The sequence below is a fragment of the Pseudoliparis swirei genome, chromosome 22 (assembly GCF_029220125.1).
Source record: "Pseudoliparis swirei isolate HS2019 ecotype Mariana Trench chromosome 22, NWPU_hadal_v1, whole genome shotgun sequence".
In the NCBI taxonomy this organism is placed as follows: Eukaryota; Metazoa; Chordata; class Actinopteri; order Perciformes; family Liparidae; genus Pseudoliparis; species Pseudoliparis swirei.
In genome coordinates, this window is record NC_079409.1 from 5,619,197 (window position 1) to 5,640,662 (window position 21,466).

The following is a 21,466-nucleotide window of genomic DNA, read 5'->3' on the forward strand; positions in this document are numbered from 1 at the left end:
TTATTGGAGATCGTTACGAGATGATGAGCGAAAATCCAGATTTCGTCGGCACAAAAACTGGCGAGAAACTGGCATTTTATATCATTTCCTGACGGCAATAACCTTGCTCGGTTTGCTGAATGCTTCCTTTGCTTTTCTCTTTTCACGACGCCTCGGATCTTTTTCATGACCTGTTTCTCGGGCAGGAAATGTAATCCTACTTTACACACGCGCTCCAACGGGGTGGTATCTATCGTGCACGTTGGTCTCAAGTCCACGCTTTTGAGAAGTTCACGACTTCTGAATCCATAACGACGAAAACGTGTTCACGAAAAACAGGATGAAGGTGGAAAACACACCGTTTTTAAAGTCGGACGTCGCGCGACTGACGGCAGCGTGTCGCTACTCGGCTTTTAAAAAAAATGGCTTGGATGCAAAATCTGAGCAAAAAGTTGCCGAGACTTTGTCCGTCGTCTTGGGGCGTCTAGGCGTTCAGGGCTCAGAGGTCGCGCGGGGGTCACGGTGTCGGTGTGCCTCTCGACGTGTCCTCACCTGCAGGTTTAATCTGATTTGTGTATCTGTGTTCTATTTGCAGGGGAGGCAGGAAGAGTAGCCACGAGGCAGAGAGGCTCCTCCCCCTCCAGCCTCCTCCCCTCGCCGTCCTCCAGGGGAGTCCGTGTTTGTTTGTTTGTTTGTTTGTTTTCTGCCCGGATACAACCCGCAACCTGGTGGCTTCATGATCACATGACCGTGGATATGGACGCAGTCCTGTCCGACTTTGTCCGTTCCACTGGAGCTGAACCGGGATTGGCCAGAGACCTGCTCGAGGGTGAGTGGTTCACCGACCCCATTGGAGGGAAACACTTACGATCATATTACCTCATCGATTAATATTAATATTAATGGATTGGTTCAACGGGGTCAAACGTCACAAAGTTTATTAATTAACGCAATTGTCACAATGAATACTGGCAAACTGATAATAAGGGTGTTTTCTCTGCTGCTGCGTCCAGCACTTATACACTTGGGGGGGGGGGGGGGTCTCTCACTCGCTGTGTTTCCGGCTTGTTCCTGTTAATTGGGCTAACATCCAGCAGAAGGTATATCTGGAGTCAGCAGGGCTGCTGTTGCCTAGCAGCCACACAAGCTGCAGACGAGAATATGGGTTAAAAACAAAATGCGACGCAGTGAAAAGCAGCAGCGGCTTCACCTTCACATATCTACTGGAGCCAAGCAACGTGGCGGCGGCCTTCACGCCCGATAACACGGCTGAGAGTCGAACTAACTCACACATGTGAACTAATAAAGGACGTGTCAGTTGCTCCACGCTGCAGCCGTCGTTCCTAAACCCCCCCGCTCTGTCTGCAGGCAAGAACTGGGACTTCACCGCCGCCCTCAGTGACTTTGAGCAGCTGCGACAGGTGCATGCTGGGAACTTGACGTATTCGTTCGCGGAGGACAGGAAGTACCCGCCGCTGGAAAAGGAGATGGCCCGGGTCGGGCGGCCCGTGCTCCACCGCCAAGACGAGGTGGTGCAAGGTGAGGCCTCGAGGCCCCGGCGCTCACCGTGGGATGAGAACGCACGAGAAGCACAAAAAGCCACCTCCTCTTTCCCCCCCCCCAGCGGCGACAGAGAAGCGCCTGTCGAGGGGCATTTCCCACGCCAGCTCCACCATCGTGTCGCTGGCGCGCTCGCACGTCTCCAGCACCGGGGGCAGCAGCGCGGAGCCGCTGCTGGAGACGCCGCTGTGCACCTTCCAGCTGCCCGACCTCACCGTGTACCGGGACGACTTCCGCGGCTTCATCGAGAGGGACCTCATCGAGCAGTCCATGATGGCGGCGCTGGAGCACGCCGGTGAGGAGACGCGCTCGACTCGGGCAAACATATCCGCTTTGTCCACACGGACGGATTTATTCTGGCTTCGGCTTCAAAGCGTTTTCAGAGACGCACGTTGACATGTCGCAGGGAGAAAAAAAGAAGGTGTAAATAACGACATTATTCACGCCTGACGTCCCTTTGAGCCGCTTCGCTTGTCCTGACGCTCCGGCTCAGCGGAGCCGTCATTAGTGTCGCTGACGCCCTTCATTAACCCAATGGACACATCGGCCTTTGACCCCTCTGAACCCCCAGACAACCTGTCAGCGGGATGTAAAAAAAGCTTGTTTTCTTTCAACAATCTCCAAATCTTCATCTTCACCGTATGTTTCTTTTTCTTCTCTATCTTCTCTCTTTTCTTCACCTTTTTCTTCTTCTTCTTCTCCACGTTCTTCTTCTTCACCTGTTTCTTCTCCTTCTTTTTCTTCTTCATCTTCTTCTTCCCCTTTATCTTCTTTTTCTTCTCCTTTATCTTCACCTTTTTCTTCCTCTTCTTCTTCACCGGTTTCTTCTCCTTCTTTTTCTTCTTCACCTTATTTTTCTTTTTCTTCTCCACCTTCTTCTTAACCTTTTTCTTCTTCTCCTTCTTCTTTACCTTCTTCTTCCTCACCCTTTTCTTCTGCTTCTCCTTCTTTTCCTTCTTCTTTTTCTTTACTTTTCATCTATAGTCCTGAGAGTCAGACGTCATAAAACAAACATAAAAACATAAAATTAGTAATTACACAATGTTTTATAATATTTACTCTTTACTCAGATTTTCATCTTTCGTTATTTATTTAGTTTTCATGATTGGACCCGTTACACTGCACAGACAGACATGTTGAGGCGACTTTATCGCTATATTTTGTAACTTTTGGAGCTCTGGGCTTGTTTTCTTCTCCTGTTTCTTTAACGTTACTTTATTCAATTTAAATATCTTTTTGTAGGAAAATACTTCAAATAACTGCTTCTATATTCTATAATACTGTAGTTCTCAAATGGGAGTACGTGAGATTACAAAATATATATTTAAAGTGAGCATCCATTTAAAAATTGTCATTAAATCAATATTTAATACAATATAAGTGTAAGTTCATAAAGGGAATGGTATATATACACTGATGGCACAGCGCTGTGTATATTTCATATTCTTTTCCAACAAAAAAGGGGTAAAAATCACAATAGAAATTGAGAGCCGCTGCTATAACACTACCGAGTCACGGGACGTCCTATTTCACAGCATGAAAGTGTAGTTTCAATACACATATTATTATCTTCCCAAACCTCGTAATCCATTTCATAAAACCTGCACAGCAACAGTTTGGGATAACTGCGGCGCCATCTTTGTATTATAAACATGTCGTACATTTAGTTGTCCCTCTACTTGCCTGCAGGGCGACTGAACTGGTGGACCAAAGTGGTTTCACACTGTCAGAATCTGCTGCCGCTGGCGACGAGTGGGGACGGGAACTGCCTGTTGCACGCCGCCTCGCTGGGTGAGTACCGCCGACTGCCGACCCCGGTGAGGTTCACACGCCATCGGTGCCCCATAATGTCCTCTAATAATTATGATAATTTAATAGTGTTTTGTTTTTGTTCTTTGTTGTGTGTCCTGTACTAAGTAGGTACAAAAAAATCAGATTTTTATATATATATATTTAATTTAAAAAAAAAATTCTTAGTAGTTGTTGTAATAACAATAAATAACCACAAATAAATAAGAATAAAATAGAATATGAGTGTCTGTTTTTTGTTCAAAAAATGTATTCTGATAATTTAATATTGTTTTGTTGTTGTTCTTTGTTGTGTGTGTCCTATCTGTACGTCCTGTACGAGGGAGGCACACACACAAAAATCAATAAATATAATTTGGAATTATAAAAAAACAAAGAAATAAGTTATAGTTGTTCATAGTTATTTAAAAAATGTAATATCAATAAATAACCACAAAGAAATAACAATACAGTTGAATATGATTTTCTGATCTATGTTTACTGTTTTTTGTTTTTAAAAAATTAAGAAAACACTTTGAATCTGTAGACTATTGCCTAAAAGTCTTATTACTGACTAAAATGCCCCCTAAAAAAGATGTAAATGTCTCCCCTGGTTTTAGTCGCGCTGCACTTAGTCCACTTAGGAATTAATAACGTCCTCACGGTGTCCAGGCATTGGTCGAGCCACCTCTGTGTGCTCCTGGATGGGGGGAGTCATATTCACAAATAAATAAAAACACTCATGTGTTTGACAGTTTAGCGTTACCTGTGATCTGTGCTCAGGCATGTGGGGTTTCCATGACCGCGACCTGATGCTCCGCAAGTCGCTGTACGCGCTGATGGACCGCGGGCCGGAGCGGGAGGCCCTGAGGCGCAGGTGGAGGTGGCAGCAGACCCTGCAGAACAAAGAGGTCTGTCACAGGCCCCGCCCCTTTCATTCATCCAAGGTCATTTGTGTGATGCCTGTATGCAGGGCTCCTACGGTCATGGAACACCTGGAAAAGTCCTGCAATTTTTAAATGGTTATTTTCCTGGCCTGGAAAAGTCTTGGGGAAGAAAAAAAACCCAAAGTTTTGTAAAGTCATGGGAATGTTTTATATTCACAGGTTCATTTAACGCTGAGTTTAAAATAATGAATATGCTTTTAAAAGAATGACTTCTTCTTTTTCTTGTTCTTCTTCACCTTCTTCTCCACGTTTTTCTTCTCCCTTTTCTTCTCCTTCTTTTTCTTCTTCATCTTCTTCACCTTATTTTTCTTTTTCTTCTTCATCTTCACCTTATTTTTCTTTTTGTTCTCCATCTTCTCCCTTTTCTTCTTCTTCTTCACCTTTTTCTTCTGCTTCTCCTTCTTTTTCTTCATCTTTTTCTTCTGCTTCTCCTTCTTCTTTTCCATCTTCTTCTTCTTCTTCACTTTTCATCTGTAGTCCTGAGAGTCAGACGTCATAAAACAAACCTAAAACAACACAAGATTACACAATGTTTTATAATATTTACTCTTTACTCATGTAATAGTCATAGTGAGAACTCTGATGGTCAAGAACCAACCAGACAAGAAGACTCACAACTTAAAAACACACTCAGCAAATGAAACAAGAGAGAACTGAAAGAGTTAAAATGGAGAGAATACAAACATCATGCCAGAGACACGGAACATAAGAGGAACCGTCACCGCCTCCGAAGGCCTCCGTTCCTTTATGATAACACAAAGACTCCTCACGGTGAGCCGTGGAGGTGAGTGGGGACCCTGGCTCTGAGGAGGTGTACTTGCCCATATAAGGAGATTAAAACCTGAAGTCGGTCACACACTCCGTGACCCACACGGCGCTCGTTAAATTTCTTTCCTCAATTGTCGGGCACGTAACCTCGTGGAGAGACGCCACAATGTCACTGCATGCTTTCGTGACATTCGACACTCCCTCTCTAAATGTGTGTGTGTGTGTGTGTGTGCTTTCCTCCTCAGTCCGGCCTGGTGTACACGGAGGAGGAGTGGCAGAAAGAGTGGAATGAGCTGCTGAAGCTGGCCTCCAGCGAGCCCAGAATACACTACAGCACCAACGGCGCCGCCGGGTGAGGCCCGGCCGCTCGCACAAAGCCGGGGACTGTGCGGCTCACGCTCGGTCACGCTCGCGTTTCTTTTTTATTCGGGAACAAAACAACGGCGCCGGCGGTCGCCCGCCGCCCACATTTCCAGTCAATCGGCTGTTTATTGTCGCCGGAGTTCAGAGGGTTAGATACACTGACGGCGCTCCGCTGCACAACTCTTCGTCCTCGTGTGGTTTCGCCTTCGGACGCTCAGGAATTCTGTTTGCGGTATATCTAAAAAAAAAAATAGCCTTCAGTTCCCTTTTTTGTCTTTCCCCTATCCTTCATAATTCAATTCAGTTTATTTGTATAGCCCATTTTCACAAATTACAAATGTGCCTCAGAGGGCTTTACAATCTCTACACATAGACATCCCTGACCTTTGACCTTTGACCTCACATTGGATTAGGAACAACTCCCAAATAACCCTTCACGGGGAAAAAAAGGGAAGAACCCTTCAGGAGAGCAACAGAGGAGGATCCCTCTCCAGGATGGACAGAACAATAGATGTCATGTGTATAGAAGGACAGATTAGAGTTAAAATACATTCAATGAATAGTGTATGAATAGTTGGAAGTCGGCATATTCCACGATCCAGACCTCCATGATCCATCAGGCAGATGGAGGTAGAGAGGAGGAGTGGGCGGAGTCAGAGGAGGAGTGGGCGGAGTCTCAGCAGGGCCATGGCGTAGTTGGTCGTCGGCATATTCCACGATCCATGACGACGCCTCCGTAACGCTGATGCTGTCTGTAACGCGGCCGCCGTCTCCGGTGTCTTCAGGGCGGAGTCCTCGGACGAGCCGGTGTACGAGAGCTTGGAGGAGTTCCACGTCTTCGTGCTGGCGCACGTCCTCAGGAGGCCCATCGTGGTGGTGGCCGACACCATGCTGAGGGACTCGGGAGGAGAGGGTGAGTGCGCCCGCCGACGCGTCACTCGTCACGTGACCCACCCCTCATTGTAGCCAGGACTTTTAAATAGAATAGTTTGGATGAGGTCATCGGTGGCTCATCGGCCGGAGCACCACCGGCCCGGGAAAAACAAACGACGACGAGCCGCCGCCAAATACCGCCGGACCTGTTTCTGTCTCACAACCCGGGGGAGACGTTCACATATTTATTAGGGGGCAGTTTCACTGACTGAAATCCAGGAACATTTAAAATAAATTGGGGCACTTTTTGAAACTTGTGAAATAACATGTAACCTTTTTTCAAAAATAATAAATATACTTATTTAGGCTTATAGTATATGAGCAATTGTCACAAACATTTCAATAATAAGACTATTAGGCAATAATAAGAGTATTAGGCAATAATAAGACTATTAGACAATAATAAGACTATTAGACAGTAATAAGACTATTAGGCAATAATAAGACTATTAGACAATAATAAGACTATTAGGCAATAATAAGACTATTAGACAATAATAAGACTATTAGACGGTAATAAGACTTAGGCAGTAATAAGACTATTAGGCAATAATAAGACTATTGGACAGTAATAAGACTATTAGGCAGTAGTCTACACATTCAAAGTGTTTTCTTAGATTTTTTTGAACAAAAAACAAACAAAATCAGACAATCATATTTAATTTATTCTTATTTCTCTGTGGTTATTTATTAATATAAATTTTTTTAACAACTATTAACAATTCTAACTTATTTCTTTGTTTTTTATAATACAACATTTAATTTGTTTAATTTTTTTCGTGTACCTATAGCCTAGTACAGGAACTACACACAGTACACACACAACAAAGAACAAAAACAAAACACTATTAAATCATCATAATTATTAGAGGACATTATGGGGCGTCTGTTGCCCCTCTAGTGACGTCAGGGGCCACTTTATATTTCCTGGGGGCCGTTGTGCCCGTTGCCCCGGTGTGTTTCAGACTCTGGCTCCACACGTTGATTTACTGACATGTCGGAGGTGACCACCGTCTCGTTACTGAACGGATGCGACGCGTCTGAAGATGTGGAAGATGATATAAATAAACCTCCCAATGAGGAAAAATACTGGTTTGATTTATTGATCCGGGTGAACGCTCATTTTTTTAAAACGTTTTGCCGAGGTCGTCGATAATGCGAATGTTTAACGTCCATTTTTTAAAATGTAATTCCTTCCCCCTTAGCCTTCGCTCCCATCCCGTTCGGGGGCATCTACCTGCCGCTGGAAGTGCCGGCTGCCAAGTGCCACCGCTCGCCCCTGGTGCTGGCGTACGACCAGGCGCACTTCTCCGCTCTGGTCTCCATGGAGCAGAAGGACGGCTCCAAGGACCAGGGTGACGCTCGCAGTATTCGTCTCCACTGACGTCCGAATGTCCTCTTTCTGTTTGTTTTGAAGCCTCCTCGGAAGATGTTGACACTTGACTTGAGCCAGTCTATTTTTTAAATCTTGACCGTAGTGTTTTTCTTTAAGAATGTGGACAGAATGGAGCCGACACAGAGCGAGCGACTGACCTCCTTCTGAAAGTTGAATGATATTTCAACCAAGGGTCGACCGACGCAGTCTCAGATTCCTTCAAAGTAGAACGCTAGTGCACAAGCGCGATCCTCAGAGTTCAAGACGTTTCCCAGACAGTGAATAGTTCACCGGTCTAAAAATAATCCCGACGGGCGTCCAGAGACAATACCGGTCAGGAGGCCGCAGACTGAAGAGCGAAAATAGAACGTGAAAGAATTTATTGCACCCAGAAGTGTTTCCTGTCTGCAGACGACCCCGAGTGCTGGGTTCAAAATAAACGGTGTTATCTTTTTTTATTTATTCTAACAATACTTGTTCTCTCCCCCCCCCCCCCTCGCCCCCTTCCCTACCAGCAGTTGTCATCCCTCTCACCGACTCTGAGCACAAAATGCTGCCTCTGCACTTTGCCGTGGACCCTGGGAAAGATTGGGAGTGGGGCAAAGATGACACGGACAACGTGATGCTGGCGAGGTGTGTTCCCCCTCTTGTGCTTGTCAGGTCGAATGTACTCGCTATGTAGTGTTTTCCATGAAAACTCACTTTTATTCATCAAATTAATATAAAATCTATTCAAGACGTTGACGAGGTTATAAATAATGATTTTTATTGTAAATATTAATGTAGTTCTTCTTGTGGCTCAAAGGAAGGCCAGTTCTATAGCTTCTCTCAGCAGCATAACTGTTTTCAGCTGCGCTCACATAAAAAGGGTTTTCAAGGGTTTTCTACCCCTCCGTTAGTCTTCTAAGGCGATAACACAATGTACCATTAGAACACTGGAGATGGGCCTCTACACATGTAGAGACTCCATTCAACACCAGAGAATAGTCATCTACACATTAACTATGTAGAGAGTGTTTATGATTCATTTAATGTTATCTTCATTGATAAAAACAGCTTTACTTTGAACAATAAGGACATTTCTAAGTGACCCAACATTTTTGAACGGTAGTATTTGCTGGAGGTTTAAATGGTCGGCGTGCGTACGCCTTCTGTCCCTTTAGCGGCGAGTGTCAGTGTGTCGGGATTGACCCCTGACTCCAGATTAGCACACTCGGTGCCAGTGACAATGAGATTAGCTCTTAATACCTTCCATGAACGGACCGAAGGCCAAAAATAGCAGCTCGGTTAAAAATAACCTTCCGACCTTCACGCGCGTCAGCCGACGACACCGCGGGACGTTTTTTATTCAGATGAATCCGGCGGGAGTCGCGGCTGATATTGTTCGGGGGAAGGACGCGGGTCATCGAGTTAAAAGGCTCGTGCAGAACCTGAACGCACCAGCGAGATGCTTTCAGGGCATTTGCTGCTCACGGTGCCGCTCGGAGCCAAGCGGCAGCTCACAGATCGTTACCTTTTTATTATCCTCATTTTTACAGCTGGGTTTGTTTACAACTGAATGAATTATTTTTTTATTGTCGGATGTTTCTCTTGCACGTTTCCCTCTGACCATAAATACCATCATCAACTTCCTCAACGTTAATTGCATTTTTTTCACGAGTATGACACTGAACGCCCTGCGTTGGTGCCCCCCCCCCCCCCCCCCCAACCAGCTGTGACTCATTCCTCCCTCCCCTTTCCCCCAGCGTGGCTCTGTCCTTGGAGGCCAAGCTCCAGATGTTGCACAGCTACATGACGGTCACCTGGCTGCCGCTGCCCTGTGAGGTGAGGAACAAAAGTCCGCGCATCCGTCAGGGGGCGGTGCAGAGAGAACACCAGCCGGCTCACCTGGTTCTACCCAAACTGTCACGTGGCGACGTCCTCGGCCCGACGTGGACGAGTCGAGGGCGGCGGCGTCACGGTGGAGCTGCAGGAACAGGAAACCCCGGATTAACACTCTTAATTTAAGGGGATTGTTTCCCATGAGAAATGCTACCGGAGGGGCAGCGCCGTGCGGCGGGAATTATTGCTGTATAAGAGGAACTGAAACTGGGCACTTGGCAGATGATGGAAATGAGGCTCCGGATGCACGTGAATTAAGTTTCACAACATTTAATGGCAAGAAGTGTAAACAAACGATCGAGGCTCACGATCGTGGGTTTCGTGGTGATCCGGGCGCCACGGGAACCAGCTGGACGGACCCGGGTCAAGATGAAAGAGAACGATATTTCCCCAGTTCAGAATATTAGTCCCAGAAGGTAGTTCATCCTCTAACACCTTCCTGTTGGAGAAAAGTCCCGCTATCAAAATGGAGAGGTCAAAAGTCACGACCCCCGGGTCAAAACTTCACTTCCGGTCAAGTCACTAAACAAGTATTTTCACAATAAAAGTCCCGTCTGTTATTGCATTAAAGTCACTTCACGGGCTTCAACCGGCTTCCACAATCTGAAATACTAACTAACATTCACTCTCATGCAACGCACATTAATTCCTGCCATTTACATTAATCATTTGCAGAGAGTAAACAGTCCCCCTATGCCTCAGAACACATTCATAATAATAATTTCCTATTATAATATCTTTCTCTATGTATTAATTTAAAGCCCAAGACTACAGAATCAAAATAAACTATTGCAACCTAACACTGAAAAAAAGATTGTGCGTTCCGTAACTCCGGAGACGACGTCGTGCGTCATCGTGGAGGTCGTGATTTATTTTTTATTTTTTTCCAAATGCAGCGACGTTCATTTTAGAGCTTCCGGAACATTTGGAGATATGAAAAAGCTTCTTGGAAAACTGAGTCATTCGTTTGTTTTTTCTGTAAAAAAAAAAAACGCCCCAAAAAAAAGCAGCTCTATGAATCACTCTGTTTCAGTCCCTTCGCCGCCATACCCAGGGGACATATTCATATTCATATGTTCTTATTTCTGAATTGTATACTATTCCTCTTCTTCTGTGGTGTCGGTATCTTCCCGTGAGCTTGTGTTTGTGCCTCGTCTCCCGCAGCAGGCGCCTCTGGCTCAGCCCGAGTCTCCCACGGCATCGGCGGGAGACGACGCCCGAACGCCTCCCGACTCGGGGGAGTCGGATAAGGAGTCGGTCAGCAGCAGCTCCAACGGCAACGGAGAGGCGGCGACGGCGCCCGCGGCCAACGGAGGCGGGTCGTTGGCCAAGAACAGCTCCTCTTCCTCGTCGAGCTCCTCCAGCAGCGGATCGGCCGGGAAGGACAAAACCAAGAAGGATAAAGACAAAGACAAGAAGAGGGCGGACTCGGTGGCCAATAAGCTCGGCAGTTTCGGCAAAAGCCTGGGCAGCAAGCTGAAGAAGAACGTGGGCGGGCTGATGACGGGGAAGAACGCCGGAGCCGGAGGCGCCAAGCAGGACGCCGTGGAGAAGAAGAAGGGCTCGCTCGGGGGCAGGAAGGAGGGCAGCAAGGAGGGCCCGCCCCCGGCGCAGGCCTCGGAGGATTCCGGGAAAGGCTCGCCGTCCTCGGGCAGCGAGCGGCTCGACGGCGCGGGCGGCAGCACGAGCAGCGGCGGCGGCGGCAGCACCGAGGGCGAGCACTACAAGTACGGCGCCGACGTCAAGGTGGGCATGGGCATCCTGCGGGCCGCCATGCAGGGCGACAGGAAGCTGGTCTTCGCCAGCCTCCTCACGACCAGCAACCGGCAGCCCTTCCAGGAGGAGATGATCCAGCGGTACCTCGCCGACGCCGAGGAGCGCTACCGCGGCGAGCAAGAGCAGCAGCGGCGGGACGCGGAGAGGAAGGGCGGCGGCGGTGGCGGCGTCGCCAACGGCGCCCAGCCGCCGAAGAAGGAGCCGGCCGGCGGGGCGGAGCCGAGCTACCGGCCTCACGAGGCCCAGGAGGAGCCGTCGGAGAACACGGCGCCGCCTTCTTCCTTGAAGTCGTCTCCTCTGAGCGCCTCCGTGTTCTCCGGCCCCCGGCCCTCCTTCCTCGACCAGACTCCCGGCGCCCCGCCGACTCAGCACCTTCACGCCCACAGCTACACGGACGCCCGGCGCCAGCTGGCCGGCGGCTCCCCGGCGACCTCCTACCCGGGCCTCCCGCCGTACGCCACCCTCCCCCGGCACTGCCCCGCGCCGCAGGGTCCCTCCCACCCCCAGTATGACTCGCAAGGCCCCGCCTCCTTGAGTCCTTCCCGCCTCACGCCCTCCTACCCCCCCGAGTTCGACCCGCCGGACTACCCCGGGGCCGAGCCGGCGGGGGGGAGCTACGCCGGCGGCTTCCGGGACGCGGCGCGCTCCGACTCGGACTCTCGGAGCGGCGGGCGGCCGCCGGTCAGACACTACTCGCTGGGCAGCGCCGGCGGGTCGGCCGACCTGCAGTCGTGCCGCTGCCGGACGCCCAGCTGCACCTTCTACGGCCACCCGGAGACGGGCGACTTCTGCTCCTGCTGCTACCGCGAGGAGCAGAAGAGGAGGGAGCCGGAGCTCGCCGTCCACAGGTTCTGACCGGCGAGCCGGGCCGCGGCTTGAAACGAGTGGCCTTTTGTGAGATTTAAATGAAGAATTAAGCCCCTCCCCCTTTATTTTTATTAATTTTCTTAGCCGTGTCACTTCCTGTCGGGATGGACGACCTCAAAGTGGCAGAGAGTCGACGCGACTACAGAATAAACAGGGTAGTTTGTTTCTCGCTGCTGGGGTCACGTGACCATAGAACTGACTGACTGTGTGTGTGTGTGTGTGTGTGTGTGTGTGTGTGTGTGTGTGTGTGTGTGTGTGTGTGTGTGTGTGTGTGTGTGTGTGTGTGTGTGTGTGTGTGTGTGTGTGTGTGTGTGTGTGTGTGTGTGTGTGTGTGTGTGTTGCAGGCTCTCCTCCTTTATCAGTTTAACGCCTTGCTACTGTCTCCTCCTGGTGGAGAGAATGTATATGGCAGGCGGCATACATAACACTCATCAGCACACACACACACACTAACTGACTCACACTACATGCACACACACATCCACCAAGTCCGACTCACACGACCACACACACTAAGTCCGACTCACACGACCACACACACACACATACACTAAGTCTGACTCACACGACCACACATACACTAAGTCTGACTCACACGACCACACACACACACACATACACTAAGTCCGACTCACACGACCACACACACATACACTAAGTCTGACTCACACGACCACACACATACACTAAGTCTGACTCACACGACCACACACACACACACATACACTAAGTCTGACTCACACGACCACACACACACACACATACACTAAGTCCGACTCACACGACCACACACACGTACACTAAGTCCGACTCACACGACCACACACACGTACACTAAGTCCGACTCACACGACCACACACACACTAAGTCCGACTCACACGACCACACACACACACACATACACTAAGTCCGACTCACACGACCACACACACACACTAAGTCTGACTCACACGACCACACACACACACACATACACTAAGTCCGACTCACACGACCACACACACGTACACTAAGTCCGACTCACACGACCACACACACGTACACTAAGTCCGACTCACACGACCACACACACACTAAGTCCGACTCACACGACCACACACACACATACACTAAGTCCGACTCACACGACCACACACACGCACACTAAGTCCGACTCACACGACCACACACACATACACTAAGTCCGACTCACACGACCACACACACACACATACACTAAGTCCGACTCACACGACCACACACACACATACACTAAGTCCGACTCACACGACCACACACACACATACACTAAGTCCGACTCACACGACCACACACACACAGATGCAAGCACAAACCAGACGATACGGAGTCCGTCTGGTCTGTGACCATGTTTGGATTTTGTTTATTTTGCTCGGGTTGATTTGTGTTCCACGGATTCCTAATCTGGTCACTGGATGTTTGTGTCGACGTTCCTCGAATCGCTTTTTCGTCTCGTCGGTCCATATTCACGCAAATGTAAAGTAGCGCGCGATGCTCAGAGGAGGCGTTCTGCGGTGCGACCGTTACACAATGCAAACACTCCGTTCAACACGATGGCGTCGCTGGGAGCCGGATTATAAAGAGGTCAACGACTACGGCCACTTGGCCAGATTATGAACCGACATTGTTGAGACCACCTCGAGCCCCAGTGGCACCGACGTTGTTTCGTCTTTCTCCGCTGGGTCTTATCCTCTTTTTGCAAAACGACGGTTGCCGTTGAGGCGTTTTGATTATTGGGTCCGACACAGCCATGCAATACTACACACACACACACACACTACAACGTCAACATGTCACAGAGCACAACCGTTTATGGAGACATCCGTCACATGGGAAACATGCGGCAACGTTAAATAATTCATATGCAACCGTTTCTTGGGGGGTTGAGGGTGGTTTGACGAGTAGATGAGCCATTGGACGAGTAGATGAACCTATAAGACGAGTAGATGAACCTATAAAACGAGTAGATTACCCATTTGACGAGTAGATGAACCTATAAGACGAGTAGATTACCCATTTGACGAGTAGATTAACCTATAAGACGAATAGATGACCCTTTGGATGAGTAGATGAACCTATAAGACGAGTAGATGACCCCTTGGACGAGTAGATGACCCCTTGGATGAGTAGATGACCCATTTGACGAGTAGACGACCCATTGGACGAGTAGATGACCCCTTGGATGAGTAGATGACCCATTTGACAAGTAGATGACCCATTGGACGAGTAGATGACCCATTGGACGAGTAGATGACCCCTTAGATGAGTAGATGGCCCCTTGGATGAGTAGATGACCCCTTGGATGAGTAGATGACCCCTTGGACGAGTAGATGACCCTTGGATGAGTAGATGACCCTTGGATGAGTAGATGACCCATTGGATGAGAGTAGATGACCCCTTAGACGAGTAGATGACTCATTGGATGAGTAGATGACCCATTGGACGAGTAGATGACCCATTGGACGAGTAGATGACCCCTTAGATGAGTAGATGGCCCCTTGGATGAGTAGATGACCCCTTGGATGAGTAGATGACCCCTTGGACGAGTAGATGACCCATTGGATGAGTAGATGGCCCCTTGGATGAGTAGATGACCCCTTGGACGAGTAGATGAACCCTTGGATGAGTAGATGAACCTATAAGACGAGTAGATGACCCATTGGACGAGTAGATGACCCATTGGACGAGTAGATGACCCATTGGACGAGTAGATGACCCCTTGGATGAGTAGATGACCCCTTGGATGAGTAGATGACCCCTTGGATGAGGAGATGACCCCTTGGATGAGGAGATGACCCATTGGACGATTAGATGACCCCTTGGACGAGTAGATGACCCCTTAGACGAGTAGATGACTCATTGGATGAGTAGATGACCCATTGAACGAGTAGATGACCCCTTAGACGAGTAGATGAACCTATAAGACGAGTAGATGACCCATTGGACGAGTAGATGACCCCTTGGACGAGTAGATGACCCCTTGGATGAGGAGATGACCCCTTTGTTCCTCTATTAGTGACGTGAACTTCCTCCAAAAGTAGCCACAATGTCCCCAGTTGTGACTTTTGTCTCCAGTTTCCGTTACCCACAATGCAAAGGGGGCCGCATGCATCTTTTTTTTGTCAGCCGTCAACACGCGACAATATTCGTCTCTCCGTGTACCGACACATTTTGACGGTTACGAGTTCCGATTCCGAGAGGTTGTTTTCTTAGCGCTCCATCTGGGTTTTCGTGTCCCGCTGCAAAAACCTCTCGCCGTTCGTCCGAAGGCCGTCTCTTAGTTTCCGGCATTCGTCCCCGACACAAATCCAGCTGCGTAATAATCTAATAATCTCTTTTTTGCACAATTTCAAGCACTTTTCCTGATGTCCGTAGATGTACAAATCTTTTTACTGTGTTTTTTGAAGTGGCCTGACGTTGTCGTCGAACCGTTCGTCTCCGCAGACACTGCCACCTCTCAGGGGGCGGGGCTACTGTTGAGCTACGGCGTCTAACTCAGTTTCCGAGTTGCCTTCTTCAGCATTTCGTTCTCGCTGTGCAAGGCGGACGCGGAGTATCCGCCGCTTGCCTCGCTGCCCGCCGTCTCCACGACGACCGCCCCCGAATATTTAACAGATGCAAATTCTTATTAAATCGAGTCAAAGCTAATGCAGCGATGCCATTTATTCTATTCAGTTAGAAACACCAACTGGTTGATACCGGCTAATCTTCACTTTTTTTAAATATCAGATTTAGGGCTGTTTGGATGTCAACGACGACGACTTAAATACTTCACGAATTCCCTTTTTTATTAACTTTCTTTTGAAGGAGTGTGACTCTTGTCGAGTCTAGAAAAGCACAATTTTTAGTATGCAATTCACTGCCTTGCCCAGTAGAGGGCAGTCTTGTTTCGTTTTTCATTTGAACGCTTGTGTTTGGAGCTAAACCTCGTGACCTGGACTCAAAACTACAAGTCAAAATATTAGGGAAGCATTTTCCTTAGCACTGGAATCCAATGTTTTCTGTGACGCTGAAGCCGGGTGGAGGAACAAGGGAGTTTATTTGCTGTGCATTTAGAGTAACACTAGAGTTTTAGTGACAATAAAACACTTTAATAACGCTATTTCCCCAAAAAAACAACAACAACAATGTGCATTTGCTGTGTTTATCTGTGTGTAAGCGACGCCGGTTTTTAAAAGACGCGTTTGTGTGGAAACTTTTCTCCAAAGTTAACGATTAGCTGACGAAACCATTTTGTTTTCTAACTATTACGTTTGCCTCAGAACACACGGGACACGGCAGACTTCTTACAGGCTACATAAACACTTTTTTGGTTTGTATTTAAGAATAAAGAAGAGAAACAATGAGGTTGTATAAATATGTTCCACGTTATTTTTGTACGACCCAAAGTTTTACAGTGTTTTCTTTCAAAGGGTAAGAATGTATGTCGTATGGTAGAGCCTGGATTCAGTGTTTCACCAGAACCAGACATGATGGCCGCCTCCTGAGTCCTGACCCTCGAGGTTCTCTCCTTGCAAACTAATTTCCTCAAAGCTGACCTAACGAGACACCTTTTGAGATTATATATATATAGATATATATATATAAATAAATATATGTATATATATCTATATATATATAGTGAGATTTTTTTAATAGGTTTCCTTGCGGAGTGTTTAGTTGCGACATTTTAGGATGTTCTTTCTCACGTGGCTAATTTGCCTGGCGGTCTAACTTTTATTTGTCTTTTTGATTTGTACATTTTTTCTTTTCTTTTCTTTTTTTATACTGCCAAAACTTGACGGCAGCGTTCTTGTTGACCCAGCTCGTTTCCTCCAAACCAGAAGAGAAATGGCTCAGAATTTAGTTTTGCGACTCAACTGACCCGATATATTTTTATATATTGTACAACACTGTATTTTTCCGTGTGAACAGAACATTCATCATCGGTGACATTGACGTGGAATACTTGGAGTTGCATGGGGACTGGAACGGTTGCATGTAAATGGCAATCCAATTTTACCAAATGTGTGCATTATTTTAACTTGATTTCTGTTGTCCTGGTATTTTGGATCTGTTTTTATTGTTTTTGTTTTTATTTGAGAGGAGAGCCCAAAGGCTGTGTGCAATCTGGATAGAAAGAACATCAGATTTTATGTTATGTTATTATTATAATTTTTATTTTTTTGCACCGTTTGAATAAATTCTCATTGTATTTCAAGAATGCGACGCTTCCTCTCTTTTCTGTGTTTGATATGAGAAGAAAAACTAAGCTCTTATAATCAACACATTGCTGCATCATATCAGATTAAATCATGATGATTATACACATGTACAAAATACATAAAGTTGCAGCATGAATATCTGGAATATGAGCGACAACCATCGGTCCGATGACGGAAATGAATTCACAAATATATTTAATATGTAGGTTAAAAAGGACAAACATTACCTGGTTTCAGCCTCTCAAATGTTTTTTTTTTTTTTTTTGCATTTTATTGTCTTTCTTGATATTAAACTGAATATCTTTTGGGTTTGGGATCGTTTGTCAGACGGAACAACCAACTTGAAGACGTCACCGAATCCCCAGCAGCTCCAGGGTAACTGCTCCCAACTCTGTCGAGAAAACAGAATTTCCCCATCTATCGAATAAGTATCTTGATATCATCATCATCATCTTCATAATTGAAGCGGAGCTGCAGAGTTAAAGACGAAGGATGAATCTAACATTCCCGACTGGGAGATGGAAACCCAGTTTGTGTTTGGTGAAGTTACTTCTTTGAGGAAATGATCGGTTGGACCTGAACAGGAAGACCAATATACAAATCTTAAGATAACATAGCTGCTATTGGTTCTGAAATCTAAACATGTTTCTTCTTCTTTGGTTTGTTAAAAAGAATCATCACCTCAAACAGCTGGGCGACTCCATCCTAATTCGATCAGTTCCTGTTCCATGCTTTTAATCTTCTTCGCCAAATAAGAAATCTCGGCATATAAAAAAAAGACAAACTTGTAAGTAAATGTTGCAAAGACCATTTCCACCATCCTTATTTTACAAGGGGAATAGCGCCCTCTAGTGGACACCTCAGTGAAAAACAGCTCATCACTACATTCCTTTGGATGAGGTAATCATTAACAACCAACAACACAAATAACTGTTATCCATGAAGTGTTGCAAACATGTAAGAAGTTGTGTCCTCGTGCCCTTTATGCAGTTTAGTTGGTGCAAGTCATAATAAATGACTCGATGTCCTCACTGTTTTCGCAGCCTGCAGCGTGTGCCCCATTGCAACCACCCTGCGGGCCAGAGACGATGTCTGGTCGGCATCAATTTCCATTAGAATCGGTGGAGCAAAGTTGGAATAGGCAGCATGCTGGGCGGTCGCTTTCAGAGCCCATTCCTGTAGTGGAAGAGAGTTTATTTAACACATTATATATTGCATGTCCTTTTCATCACCTGTCCTAATAAATACCGTTTTAACACACTGCCTTGTAACTCGCTCACATTGACGGAGCTGTGCCGTGTGTCAGGACAGTCGGCTCGGAACAGGAGTCACAGCTCACTGTATAGTCTGTTAACTCAGAGTTTACAGACTTAACACTAAATTACCTTTTAGTAATATGAATATAATCAACCGTTCTCCTGTAAAACACCAAATTATAACAGGTTTTGTAAATTAACATTGCTATATCTAACTATAATTTTAAACAAACGAGTCATGACATTAAGCCATTTAAGTTTATTATTTATAGTCTAACTGTCCATCTGTTTGTAAATCTGGTATTTTATTGTGTATTGATGTCCCTGTCTGCTACAAAGAGCCAACGTTAACGAAGTTAGCTCGCTAGTTAACTGACGTCACTCTTTCGTGCCGTTACTTTGTAAACTCACCGTTAATGATTCTTCGAATTCCCCGAGAGAGTCGGTTGGTGTCGCCATTGTCGGTTATTTGCTAGTATAATAATAATAAAGCTGTATTGGCGGAGGACGTTACACAAATATCGATGTGATTTACTTATTAAAAAGTGTAGGTTGTCATGGTAACAGCGTCACAGTGTACCGTGTCAGTTGGTCGAGTGGAGTCGAAACAACTGCTGACAGCTGTTTAAGTCCGATGCAACAAGTCATGTCTAACTTAGATTGTATTCACCAGGTCAAAACACTTTTACTTATTATTAATTAATAACAGATTGGTGTTGGTTTATACACATTGTTTTCTAGCATGTAGGCTACAGATGATAAAACATGTCCTCCCAGTATGCTCTTTATACGTTAAAGTTGCAACAGAATCAGAATCAGAATAGAATGATGGACATTTTCAGTGGTTACTGAGAAAATGCATGGGCTCGGAAAACAGACATTATGTGACATCTTGATAAGGCCTGCTGCTGCGACAGGACTGGAAGACGGAACCACCTCGTCTCCCTTTTCTCCAGTTCGCCCTCCAGCCTCGCGATCTGTCGGCCACCGTACTCTGGCACTCGCGCACCCTGCGGCTGCAGGCGCTGCAGAGAACGTTCACGGCGGCGGTTATAGCCGCTCTCAGGGCGTCTTCTGCGGCCAGAGCCTCGTCGTCGTCGTGCATATTCGGGGCCGACTCGGACCGGTGGCTACGACGATAACCTGTCGTCATGGTCGCTCTCTCACGGAGCCGTGACTGAATGGCGACAGCACGGACACCGAAATAGCGACAATTATTGTGGAGAAATCATCCGCAGTCCCCGTTTTGTTTCGAGATGTTTTTAGACGTCAGTATTATTTTTATTTTCTTTCAGGCCAAATAAAACACACGGGGTTAAAAAACAATATTCTCAAGTTATCGTGGGGTCGGTGGGTTGTGTATTTGCTTCGTCTCTAGTTTCTTCTTCTTCTCTTTCTTTGTTGTGGTTTATTGGCCGTTGGCAAACAACGAATTGGTGCATTACCGCCACCTACCGGTACGGAGTGTAGACCAGGATGTAATGTAGGACTGTTGTTGGATACGTTTTTAATGTAATATTGAACAGTTTCCCATGTGGTAAAACAACAGCAACAAGAACAACAATACCCAGACCTCTCTGTTATAGTTCACGTTGGCACTGTCTCTCCACCGGCTCCATCGCTCAGGATTACTCCGACTTCCCCCCGTTCTCTCCGGACTGGAGTTTCTTCTGAATCGGCCTCCTGTGTTCGTCTGGAAGAGAGTTGTTGTTGCTTTCTTTCCACTCGTGTGGATGAGAGAGGAGAGGAGAGGAGAGGAGCTCGTCCCCGAACACACCTGCTGAAGGACCCGGACAAAAAGGTACTGCTGACCAAAAAGAGGCTGGAGATGGGGAATTAACAGTTTTGTTGTTGGTGTTGTTGTTGTTGTTGTTGTTGTTTCTCGTGTCAACAAAGGACACTGATATATGAAAAGCAATACCAAAACAAAGGATACGATAAGCTTAGATAGTTTCGGTGCATGACATACATTAATAGGGCTTTTCAGAGTTGTGTAAACGCAATGGTGCAAACAAGCTATTTAACCGAGTACAAAGCAGTATTGATGTACTTTTTATTATATTCTTAATTTGTACTTCTACTTCATTCCATTCCAGAGAGATAAGTTAAACTTATGTATTGACTGTGCATATGTGGATGATGCATGTGGTTATAGATTAAACTACCCGGGTTTGTATGAAGCAGATAGAATTACATGCACCTGGAGCAGCTACAACGGGGAAACAAATGATACTTAACACATTAATGCATTAGTAATAATAATCCAGTAAGATAAGCTATGCCTGTATAGAGAGGGTCAATTCAACTGTTGCAACAGCATGAGTAAAGATGGGAAAGTGAAATATAATAATACAACTATATAATATACAAATAGAAATAGAAATTAAAAAGAAAACTATACTATCCGAGACCCATTTAACTCAACGTTAAAAAGCAAGCAATAACCATACAGTATCATCTATGACCAGTGGATATCAACACACAGCATGATGAGCGCTTACAATTTCTTTATTAGAGGTGTATGTTGTTGATTTTGCTTTTTAACTTGTATTAATATACTGATAACTCTTCCCCCACCGTGTAAATGCCATTGCTTACTGGTGGTGAGTTCAAGGGGTTTTAGCCAGTCAGTCAATTTTGGATTCTCCAGCCCAGATCAGGTATACATATCATTTTAATGTGTCAGATACACTGGCCCTTTAAGAAGCTCCGCCACTTCTTCTGTGTTTTTTTCTTTTTCTTCTTCTCCC

At 46.4% G+C, this 21,466-nt stretch overlaps 1 protein-coding gene across 2 annotated transcripts in view; it reads left to right on the plus strand.

Annotated features, from left to right (window-relative positions):
- otud7b (OTU deubiquitinase 7B) overlaps window positions 1-14,604 on the plus strand; it is a 36,401-nt gene extending 21,797 nt beyond the window's left edge. Inside the window, exons 2-12 of one of the 2 annotated variants that reach the window (XM_056444288.1) lie at window positions 575-808; window positions 1,348-1,518; window positions 1,604-1,834; window positions 3,229-3,330; window positions 4,111-4,238; window positions 5,288-5,394; window positions 6,191-6,318; window positions 7,544-7,693; window positions 8,232-8,346; window positions 9,459-9,537; window positions 10,759-14,604. In XM_056444288.1, the coding sequence (XP_056300263.1) occupies window positions 724-808; window positions 1,348-1,518; window positions 1,604-1,834; window positions 3,229-3,330; window positions 4,111-4,238; window positions 5,288-5,394; window positions 6,191-6,318; window positions 7,544-7,693; window positions 8,232-8,346; window positions 9,459-9,537; window positions 10,759-12,225 (2,763 nt within the window). In that variant the 5' untranslated portion in view covers window positions 575-723 and the 3' untranslated portion in view covers window positions 12,226-14,604. The remainder of the gene's footprint in view (window positions 1-574; window positions 809-1,347; window positions 1,519-1,603; window positions 1,835-3,228; window positions 3,331-4,110; window positions 4,239-5,287; window positions 5,395-6,190; window positions 6,319-7,543; window positions 7,694-8,231; window positions 8,347-9,458; window positions 9,538-10,758) is intronic. The other variant, XM_056444289.1, reaches the window with a different exon arrangement.
- Window positions 14,605-21,466: the final 6,862 nt, after the last annotated feature.